The 11,642-nt window shown below is 44.7% G+C and overlaps 1 protein-coding gene across 1 annotated transcript; it reads right to left on the bottom strand.

The window, feature by feature from the left end:
* Positions 1–213: 213 nt before the first annotated feature.
* Positions 214–3,953, bottom strand: ppib (peptidylprolyl isomerase B (cyclophilin B)). The gene is made up of 5 exons (XM_041837789.1): positions 3,712–3,953; positions 1,199–1,312; positions 992–1,085; positions 706–890; positions 214–608 (listed from the first exon to the last, which is right to left on the bottom strand). Exons 1-5 carry the CDS (start codon positions 3,844–3,846, stop codon positions 486–488), a joined length of 651 nt encoding a protein of 216 aa, XP_041693723.1. The 5' UTR covers positions 3,847–3,953; the 3' UTR covers positions 214–485.
* Positions 3,954–11,642: the final 7,689 nt, after the last annotated feature.

Raw genomic sequence — 11,642 nt, 5'->3', positions numbered from 1 at the left:
CCATTTTTATCAAGTTAAGTTAATGTCACATGCACAAGTACAGTGAACTGCCTTTTTTGCAAGCTCTAACCCCAACAATGCAGTAATCAATAACAATGTAATACTAAAAATAAGGTAGAACACAAACTAAAAAGAACACGTTAAGGCATACCAAGGTTGTGACTACGTGAATAAAATTACAAAAACCTTAATGATTGAACACTAGAAACCATCTTAACAAAACCTGGATCCTTTATTGAAGATTTATTCTTTACAAAATGAGCAGGTATCAGCTGCACGACAACCATACTGGAATGCCTGTTTGGAAATGGACCCAGTGTGCCTTTGTTGGTCTGGCACTTAACTTCAATGGGCAGCTTCTGCTACCAGGACAGCCCGAGCAGGAGCCCCACTACAGGACCAGTGGTAAGCAAAACAGAAAATGCAATGGTCTGCCTAAACCCCACAGTCCTGCTCCCCCATTTAAAAACAGAGTTGACTTGTTTTTACTCCTTGGCGATCGCGAAGGGTTTCTCCACGTCGATCTTTCCACAGTCGTGGATGGACACGTCTTTGAGGGGCTTGTCCCGGCCGTCTGTCTTTGTGCCCTCAATCTTCTTCACCACATCCTGTAGGAGAGCAATACCACGTGAGGGGTATGAAAACAGATTCATCTGCAGGGGGAGGTGTGTATTTGTTTTGTGGGGGTGTTTGGGGAGAACTCACCGTGCCTTCCAAAATTTTGCCGAAGACCACGTGCTTGCCGTCCAACCAAGGTGTCTGAATGGTGGTGATGAAGAACTGGGAGCCGTTTGTGTCCTTCCCAGCATTGGCCATGCTCAGCCAGTAAGGTCCGTAGTGCTTCAGCTTGAAGTTCTCATCAGGGAAGCGGTCTCCGTAGATGCTCTTGCCTTCAAGGAAACAAGGACATTGACGTTAATCAACATTTGCATTGATGCCCATATCCTTATTTGTAGTTAGATCTATATCTAAGTGTGAAAATTCCCCTGACCGCCAGTGCCATCTCCTCTGGTGAAGTCACCACCCTGGATCATGAAGTCCTTAATAACCCTGTGGAACTTGCTGCTTTTGTAGCCAAATCCTTTCTGTTGAGACAAGAAGCAATGCATTAGTCAGTACCTCAATGGTTCTACCATAACATTACATGCATTGGCTAAATCGATACCCTGGGTATACATTTTTTTTTTTTTTAACTCACCTCTCCAGTTGCTAGTGTAATGAAGTTCTCGACGGTCTTGGGTACCGTTTTCCCAAACAACCCAATGACAATTCGTCCAACATCCTCATCTCCAATTCTGATGTCAAAATAAACCTGTTAAGATGGGAAAGCGTGAGTAAATGGGTTAGCAGGAATTATCAAAAGCAACTTGAATGTCATCCCTTGAGCACTTGAAGATAGGCCTATCATGGAAATCAAGTGGTGTGAAAAATGTCATAACGCATTTGCATTGTTTGTTTATCCCAGAGGCCCACTGATGGTGCGCACATCTTACAGACAGTGGCGTGTATTCATGGTTGCCAAGCTTCCGGAAAAAATAAAGTACAAAAATTAAAACAACTTATTTTCCATCCCTCCATGTTTCATAGTTTTCCTTCAATTCGCAAGAGGCTGAATGTAGCTCACCGGAAAAAGCATCCGAGCGAGCTAAACAGCGTCCCTCTGTCTCTACGTGTAGGCCATCTATCTGATGCGGTTTGGTCCAAACGAGTATGACATTGTTGCCACCAATAGCATTGAATGGAATGCAATGGAAGCCAGCGAGCATTTGGCCTTCCTTGATAAAAAAAAGTTTTACAATTAGAGTTGAGCTCAACTGTGAATGCGTACCAAGGGAAGCTAGCTTGGGGTTGGCGTAACACCTTTCAAATCGCATTGAGCGCTTACGTCATTGACAGAAACTTGAATTGTTGCATCTCATTGTGTGGTTGTCCTCCGGTGGCTAGCTAGCTAAAGTTGTCCCTTTCCTAAATTAGCCATGATGGAGATATGGATTTGGCCTTGTGGTTTTACTTAATTCTCCGTACTGACCAATGATTATAAATGGCGATTCTGCTCCAATCATTAATTCATACATTGTTGTGCCCCTGGCCTGAGAGGATGGAAATGCAATATGTTGCTAGATGTAGAAGGCTAATGTGAACTAGCTAAACGTTGCCCATGAATGGAAGTTAGGCTAGAGCAAGCATTTTAGCCAGATAGCCTAGAACAACAAAAAAAGCGTGTACTGTATGACAGAGTGATAGACCGTTTCTTCAACATGAGGAACAATAAAATAAAAAATAAAAAGTATGCACTAACTGTAAGTCGCTCTGGATAAGAGCGTCTGCTAAATGACTAAAATGTAAATGTAGAGGATGGCATTTGCATGTCTACAAGTAGGGCGAGTCATTTTTCTATTTGCACGAACGCACAGAAATCAGAACCATGGACAGCCACATTTAGTTTACATTGATGGGGCTAAATTGTTTTTGGTATATTTTAATTGTCACTGTATTAGCCTAAGCAGAGGTGATTTGATGACGTTGATATGTTGAAGTTGAAATGGTGCTGGAATTGTGGAGGCAGGTCCTGTTTTCTTTCCGACTTGTGGTTCTAAAATCAGTTGGTGTTTAGTGGTCCGAAAAATACTGAAACAACTTGCTTGACCATGCTGTAGGTCATGTAACTGTCTGTTACATGCAATATGCTTTGTGGACTAAACCAGACAGAGGTTGCTATCCGATTTTGTGATAAAACAAAAAAGGTGTGGTTGAATTTATTCTGCCACTGTCTTTTTGTCTCGGCCTAATAGATATATATATATATCTCACGGTCGCAAGGCCTTAACTATATAGAGCAAACAACGCAATAATCACAACACAGGTTGTAATATATTTTTTCTGGCTTCCCCATTGATTTTACCCACGCACCACTACTGCTTACCAGAGTGGCTTTAAAACTAAAAACATAGTTTTGGCATTTCATTTAGAGGAAGACTACGCCCAGACAGTCCTGTATGCCAGGCTTGTTTGAAAGGTTGTCGTTTGCACAAAAAAAACCGGTTTCTTAGTTTATTTAACCATTAGTTGCAGTGGGATGTCCGGAAACTTGATTATGGAAATAAAGACCACATTAACAGCATTGCCTATAACCGGTCACAAACAACCCAATGCTTGCACAAACAGAAATGCAAAAATTACTTCCAATACACGTGTGCACGTTTTATTTCGTTAGACTCGTGAATTACCTTACGACGTTGGGCGCAGAGAATCACACGTAGCCCCAAGTAAGTGGACGTGGCCTAGTTAACTACAGCAGCTATCTAATTCCACCAGACAATGTAACATGTTAACACATTTCCTCCAAGCAGATGGTTGAACAGATATATTGTTACACAAAGACATTTCAAGATATAGGTAAAGATTGAAGACTGGATTGAACACATTACAAACCGGGCAGCAAGAAAACTAGCTAACTAAGGCCTGCATTCCTTGCAAGCATCGAGGCCGTGCATTAACTAGTACCTAGCGGCTGCATCTCATTTAGCCGAGTTTGTTTCATTGTTATTGTATCACGTCTTGTGACATTGTAGTTCGCAATGTTTTAGAACTGAAAAGTCAGACAGTACAATACGGTTTGTTACTGCAAACGTTAGCTGTGCGAAAAAATTGGTTTTTATCCATCCAGACTTTCGATTTGCTAGCTACTCTTGCAATTGCTAGGTGCCTTACCTTGGCCGTGACTTTTGGGCCCTTCTGTTTCTCGTCAGCGTCTGATCCGCTCGGGAAGAGCAGAAATATCACTGACCCAACGATGACGGTGACTGCAACCAAAAACTTCATCCTTCTCTCGCAGATTCGAACCATGAACAAGAGAAAGTGTAGCCGTGGCGGCCCTAATGTACGTATATGTGCCGGGGGGAAAGTGGGTATATCCGGGGTGGAGACAACCGCCTAATGCAGGCTTTTACCCTCCGCCCATTATCAGACAACTGCAGTGATATCCAATTGGAGGAGGCGCGGTTTTAATATGTCCAAAGGGATAAACCTTTTACTATGATTGGTTTAGTCTGCACATAATGCTACGTATAACCCAATCATAGATGGATACGCGTAATGCACACATCAGGACACATCAGTGAGGGGAATTCGATTATCTGGCACGGGTTCGTACCTACCCCATTGAAGTTTACGTTTAAAATGGTTTTTTCATTTATTTATTTTTTATTTAACCTTTATTTAACCAGGTAAGCCAGTTGAGAACAAGTTCTCATTTACAACTGCGACCTGGCCAAGATAAAGCAACGCAGTGCGATAAAAACAAAAACACAGAGTTACATATGGGGTAAAACAAAACATAAAGTCAAAAATACAACAGAATATATATATCCAGTGTGTGCAAATGTAGCAAGTTATGGAGGTAAGGCAAGAAATAGGCAATAGTGCAAAATAATTACAATTAGTATTAACACTGGAATGATAGATGTGCAAGAGATGATGTGCAAATAGAGATACTGGGGTGCAAATGAGCAAAATAAATAACAATATGGGGATGAGGTAGTTGTGTGGGCTAATTTCAGATGGGCTGTGTACAGGTGCAGTGATCAGTAAGGTGCTCTGACAACTGATGCTTAAAGTTAGTGAGGGAGATAAGAGTCTCCAGCTTCAGAGATTTTTGCAATTCGTTCCAGTCATTGGCAGCAGAGAACTGGAAGGAATGGCGGCCAAAGGAGGTGTTGGCTTTGGGGATGACCAGTGAGATATACCTGCTGGAGCGCAGACTAGGGGTGAGTGTTGCTATGGTGACCAGTGAGCTAAGGTAAGACTGGGATTTGCCTAGCAGTGATTTATAGATGGCCTGGAGCCAGTGGGTTTGGTGACGAATATGTAGTGAGGACCAGCCAACAAGAGCGTACAGGTCACAGTGGTGGGTAGTATATGGGGCTTTGGTGACAAAACGGATGGCACTGTGATAGACTACATCCAATTTGCTGAGTAGAGTGTTGGAGGCTATTTTGTAAATGACATCGCCGAAGTCAAGGATCGGTAGGATAGTCATTTTTACGAGGGCATGTTTGGCAACATGAGTGAAGGAGGCTTTGTTGCGAAATAGGAAGCCGATTCTAGATTTAACTTTTGATTGGAGATTCTTAATGTGAGTCTGGAAGGAGAGTTTACAGTCTAACCAGACACCTAGGTATTTGTAGTTGTCCACATACTCTAGGTCAGACCCGTCGAGAGTAGTGATTCTAGTCGGGTGGGCGGGTGCCAGCAGCGTTCAATTGAAGAGCATGCATTTAGTTTTACTAGTGTTTAAGAGCAGTTGGAGGCTACTGAAGGAATGTTGTATGGCATTGAAGCTCGTTTGGAGGTTTGTTAACACAGTGTCCAATGAAGGGCCAGATGTATACAAAATGGTGTCGTCTGCGTAGAGGTGGATCTGAGAGTCACCAGCAGCAAGAGCGACATCATTGATATACACTATTTCTACAAAATGTACAATCTTTGTCCCCATGTGCAGTTGCAAACCGTAGTCTGGCTTTTTTATGGCGGTTTTGGAGCAGTGGCTTCTTCCTTGCTGAGCAGCCTTTCAGGTTATGTCGATATAGGGCTTGTTTAATATTGCAGATAGATTGTAACTTCCATCAATGTAATTGTCTGCAACACTTCCAATCCTCCATGTTTATATATATATATATATAGTGAGGGAAAAAAGTATTTTATCCCCTGCTGATTTTGTACGTTTGCCCACTGACAAAGAAATGATTAGTCTATAATTTTAATGGTAGGTTTATTTGAACAGTGAGAGACAGAATAACAAAAACAAAATCCAGAAAAACGCATGTCAAAAATGTTATATATTGATTTGCATTTTATTGAGGGAAATAAGTATTTGACCCCTCTGCAAAACATTACTTGTTGGCAGTCACAGAGGTCAGACGTTTCTTGTAGTTGGCCACCAGGTTTGCACACAGCTCAGGAGGGATTTTGTCCCACTCCTCTTTACAGATATTCTCCAAGTCATTAAGGTTTCGAGGCTGACGTTTGGCAACTCGAACCTCCAGCTCCCTCCACAGATTTTCTATGGGATTAAGGTCTGGAGACTGGCTAGGCCACTCCAGAATCTTAATGTACTTCTTCTTGAGCCACTCCTTTGTTGCCTTGGCCGTGTGTTTTGGATCATTGTCATGCTGGAATACCCATCCACGACGCAATTTCAATGCCCTGGCTGAGGGAAGGAGGTTCTCACCCAAGATTTGACGGTACATGGTCCCGTCCATCGTCCCTTTGATGTGGTAAAGTTGTCCTGTCCCCTTAGCAGAAAAACACCCCGAAAGCAGAATGTTTCCACCTCCATGTTTGACGGTGGGGATGGTGTTCTTGGGGTCATAGGCAGCATTCCTCCTCCTCCAAACACGGCGAGTTGAGTTGATGCCAAAGAGCTCAATTTTGGTCTCATCTGACCACAACACTTTCACCCAGTTCTCCTCTGAATCATTCAGATGTTCATTGGCAAACTTCAGACGGGCATGTATATGTGCTTTCTTGAGCAGGGGGACCTTGCGGGCGCTACAGGATTTCAGTCCTTCACGGCGTAGTGTGTTACCAATTGTTTTCTTGGTGACTATGGTCCCAGCTGCCTTGAGATTATTGACAAGATCCTCCCGTGTAGTTCTGGGCTGATTCCTCACCGTTCTCATGATCATTGCAACTCCACGAGGTGAGATCTTGCATGGAGCCCCAGGCCGAGGCAGATTGACAGTTATTTTGTGTTTCTTCCATTTGCGAATAATCGCACCAACTGTTGTCACCTTCTCACCAAGCTGCTTGGCGATGGTCTTGTAGCCCATTCCAGCCTTGTGTAGGTCTACAATCCTGTCCCTGACATCCTTGGAGAGCTCTTTGGTCTTGGCCATGGTGGAGAGTTTGGAATCTGATTGATTGATTGCTTCTGTGGACAGGTGTCTTTTATACAGATAACAAGCTGAGATTAGGAGCACTGCCTTTAAGAGTGTGCTCCTAATCTCAGCTCGTTACCTGTATAAAAGACACCTGGGAGCCAGAAATCTTTCTGATTGAGAGGGGGTCAAATACTTATTTCCCTCATTAAAATGCATATCGATTTATAAAATTTTTGACATGCGTTTTTCTGGATTTCTTTGTTGTTATTCTGTCTCTCACTGTTCAAATAAACCTACCATTACAATTATAGACTGATCATTTCTTTGTCAGTGGGCAAACGTACAAAATCAGCAGGGGATCAAATACTTTTTTCCCTCACTGTATATATATATATATATACATACATACATACCAGAGACGCGACCCATACACATACATATCCTTAAAAAAATATATATTCCCCTTTATTACTTTCCAACCCCACCACCATTTCCCTACTTGGAGTAAACTAGTGAACAACAATGCTTAGGCCTCTACTTCCAGCTTATACTTACTATCTACATTTTATGGACACAGTACATTTTACAATAATTATAGTTTGTTAGTTTTTTCTCCTGAACTTCTTCTACTCTCAACCTCTCCGATCATTTTCATGATGTCCATCCGGTTTGCTTCTATATGCCATATATTTCTAACTGTGCTCTTTCACAAAAGCTCTCAACCTACAACCTATATACGTATTATGGACACAGTATGCTTACATTATTAGTTATCTTGTTATTATTAGTTCCATCCTTCAACTCCATTCAACACCTCCCATCTATCTCTTAACACCATCCATATAGGATGTATATTTGCCATATATTTTTCAACTGTACTGTGATGTTTTACAAACATTCTGAACCTTTCTATTCTCATTGTTTCTACAGATTGTGAATTGAAAATAAACATTTTTGCTAAAAGTATTATTATATTATTGATCGCTTGACTATGACTTTTCAGATCACCCAGTAATGCTATCTGCAAGGTTAGCTCCAGGTAAATATTGCAATCCTTTAGCCATTCCTGGACCTGTGTCCAAAAACAAGCTACAAATGGACAGTACCAAAACAAATGATCGAATGATTCTGTCTCTTCGCAGCAAAATCTGATCATGTCCGACATTTGCAACATTGTTTCAATATTCAAATTCGATCTCCAGCTGTCCCATAGTAATGAACGTGTAGGGGTCGAGACAGACAGACAGGCAGGTAGCGTTTCTCAGCCAGTCAAAATCATGAATCAGCTGACATCATTTTTATGACTACATATACAAAGAAATGTCAATAGAAAAAAAGGTAAAACAAAACGAGGTGCAGCTAGTTTGCAGTCTTTACAGCTTCAGTGTTTGAAGTGATTGTGTTAGCTGTGTTGTTGACTAGCTCCTCTGAACAACAGTGTCCTGACGAGAGAGCACATTTTCTATGCCAGGCGAAATCTCGCCTCATTAGGTAATTGTTATGGATCCAAATAAATGTCACTAGAAAACAGCTTATGCAAATGCAGCTACTGTTGTTATTCTTTTTGACGTTTGACGTGACAGTAAATTAGCCGTAGTTGGCTAGCTAGTAAGCAAGGGATAAGAACGTTGCCAGCCAGTATGGCAATGCAACATTTAGAACGAACGACTGGGTCGCATCCATAGATGCAGAACAAAAAGGCTGAAGGACGATTAGTTACCGGAGTGTAACTCCAGTTCTATGAGTGGAGCGGAGCCCCATAGGGGAGCTCTGCTCCTAATGGTTTACCCTCTGCCCTAAGGCAGCATCAGCCTGAGACAAAATTATGCACACACCTACAGCCAATAGGAGTACAGGTGTCCCTATAAGAGGGGGTGCCTCCCCTCAATCAGCCTCCCGAGATATTTTTCTTCAGCGAGACTAGAGAGGGTCGGCAGGGCCTTAAGTCCTATGGGGGCTCCGCTCCACTCATAGAACTGGAGTTACACTCCGGTAACTAATCGTTCTATATCGTGGAGCTCCGCCCATAGGGGAGCTCTGCTCCTAATGGTTTAAGGCGGAGCGTAGCGCTCCAAAATGTACTCCCTGCCGAGCCTAACACTTCCCATCGAAACGAGAAAGTCAAGCCTAGCAATGGCTGCAACCGAGTCCCGCAGTACTGCAACTAAAAACCCCTACGGGCGTCACAATATACCGCGTCATCGGTTAAAAGACCCCGCCCACCTAGTCCAATGGCAATGCCAATGACTAGTGGGCAGATCACCAGAATAGAAGCCATACTAATCTGTACTAGCAGATAGATGTGCCTCAATATCCTGTGAAAAACACTACCGACCACTAATGGAATGACATCAAGTGTCACTCTACATTATGAACGCGGTAGACCGCCTCACTCACTCAATGGAATCCCAGAGATTAGTGGGCAGGAACAAAAACATGAGTCATACTAACTGAACAAGCAGATAGATGACCTCGTATTCTGTTAATCAACGCATGCCTCTACTGTACTGACCCTGTCAGTCAGGATTCATGCCACAAAATATGTTTTCTTATCCAAAGCGGACCTGATGGAAACCCAGTCCATAGTCCTGCTTTTCCCTCTCTTCCTAGCTCCAGATCTCCCTTCAGCTATGCTGAGTACAGACCGAGCCAAAGAGTTAGAAAACACATCTGTCAAAAACACGTCTTCCTAACCAAAGCGGACCTGATGGAAACCTGTGTCCACAGTCCTGCTTCTCCTCTCTTTCTTGCTCAAAATCTCCCTTCAGCCACGCTGAGTACAGATCGAGCCAGAGAATTAGAAGACATATCTAAGAGATAGAAACGGATAAATGGAGACGGCGTCGACCAGGATGCTGCTCTACAGATATCCTCTACTCCTGTTCCTAGTAGGAGCCGCTACTCCACGAGTGGAGTGAGCTCTGATACCCTGAGGCAATTGCCGCCCTGCTACCTCATAAGCTGTCTCAATGCCTTCACAAAGCCAGTGAGACAGCCTCTGTTTTGAAAGTGGTCTACCTAGTGCAGCCGCACCGTGACACACAAACAACTGAGGCGATGACCTAATCGCTGCTGTGCGCTCGACGTAACACGCCAGCGCGCATACGGGCACAGGCGATGGAGCTTCTCCCTCACTCCTCTCTATGAGGAGGAGGAGAAAAAGCCCACAGCTCCACGGTCTGTGACCTATATGAACTCTTAATAACCTTCGGCACAAATGCCGGGTTAGGACGTAACACTGCTCTGCTCAGGTCACCATTAATGGCCAGGCAGTCAGGTCTCGTCGAAAGAGCACACAAATCACTGACCCGCTTAGCTGTAGTCAAAGCGAGCAACAGTGCTGTCTTGATAGACAGTATCTTGAGGGGTATTTGATTCAATGGCTCGAACGGCGACTTACATAGCGCTTCGAGTACCAAAGCCAAATCCCACTGAGGAAGCGTGACTCTAGGTGTTGGCCTAAGTCGCCGCGTTCCTAATAGGAAGCGTTTCCCTAGAGGGTGACTAAAGACATTGTCTCTGCCAAAACCCTCATGACAAGCTGAAATCGCTGCTGCAAACACTCTAATCGTGGCAGGCGATTTTTGCTTATCAAACATGAGCTGCAGAAAAGAGAGAATACTCTCCACCTGACAGCTCATGGGGTCCACACCTTGTGTGACACACCATCGTGAAAACACGTTCCATCTACTGGCATACATCTTAGAAGTGGAACTGGCACGTGAACCCTGTATGGTCCTGATCACTGCATCAGATAACCCACGGCGCTCTAGCCTGTCCCTCTCAGCAGCCAGGCCTTCAGTGGTTGGCCGATTATGGGCAATTTCCCTATCGTGCCAGCCGCCTGAGACAACGCGTCCCGTCGATGTGGAATTGGCCAAGGTGGCGCAATCAACATCTGACTCATCTCCGCAAACCACAGAGCACTGACAGCCCCCCTGACCTCACCCTGGCTAGCAGTGGGAGAATGCAGGACAGCGGAGGGAATGCATACAGGAGAACTCTCGGCCACGGTTGGTGCGCAAAGGCGTCCCTTCCCAGTGGCGGTTCGTCCTGTTCCCTCAGAGAGAACCACAGAGGACACTGCGCGTTCACGCGTGACGCGAATAGGTCCACCTCGGCTCTCCCGAATTGTTCCCAAATCTGGAGAACAATGTCTGGATGCAGACACCACTCGTCGTCTCGAGGACCCCCTCTTGACATGAGGTCTGCTCCTACGTTCAAGTAGCCCGGAATGTGTGCTGCTCTCAATGAGCGAAGGTGCTCGTGAGCCCACAGCCACAATTCCTCTGCCGCCCGATGGAGAGCAGGAGACCTGACTCCACCCTGGCGATTTATGTGGGCTACTGTGGTCCGGTTGTCTGACCAGACCAGCACATCGCGACCCCGAAGGGTAGACGCGAAGTGGGTCAGAACCAGTCGAACCGTTTCCAACTCCAGGAGGTTGATGTGACGACCTGATTGAGGCCACACACCTCCTATCGCTTGTGTCTGACATGTCCCTCCCCATCCCGTCAGGGACGCATCCGTGAATACTGGGATGTGAGAGGACACCTTTCCTATCGGGACTCCGTGCGTGAGAACGCCGCGAGTTTCTCCAATAGTTTAGGTCTGCACTGAGCGAGAGGGGAACCACCACCAACCGATGACGTTGACGCAATGGGTCTAGTCTTAGTTGGGCGAACCATCGCTGCGTCCTGCGCATGTGCAGGAGTCCCAGCGGAACCACAGAGTGGGCTGACGACATGAGACCCAAAAGTG

This window comes from Coregonus clupeaformis, chromosome 19 (assembly GCF_020615455.1).
Source record: "Coregonus clupeaformis isolate EN_2021a chromosome 19, ASM2061545v1, whole genome shotgun sequence".
Lineage (NCBI taxonomy): Eukaryota > Metazoa > Chordata > Actinopteri > Salmoniformes > Salmonidae > Coregonus > Coregonus clupeaformis.
Note: the sequence above shows the minus strand (reverse complement) of the source record. Positions and strands in the feature narration are given on the sequence as shown.

Coding starts and splice junctions, on each gene's coding strand:
- ppib (XM_041837789.1), bottom strand. CDS start 3,846: ATGGTTCGAATCTGCGAGAGAAGGATGAAGTTTTTGGTTGCAGTCACC. Junction 1,313..3,711: donor GCCCAAAAGTCACGGCCAAG/GTAAGGCACCTA, acceptor CCATCTTAACAG/GTTTATTTTGACATCAGAAT. Junction 891..991: donor CAGAGGAGATGGCACTGGCG/GTCAGGGGAATT, acceptor GTTTCCTTGAAG/GCAAGAGCATCTACGGAGAC.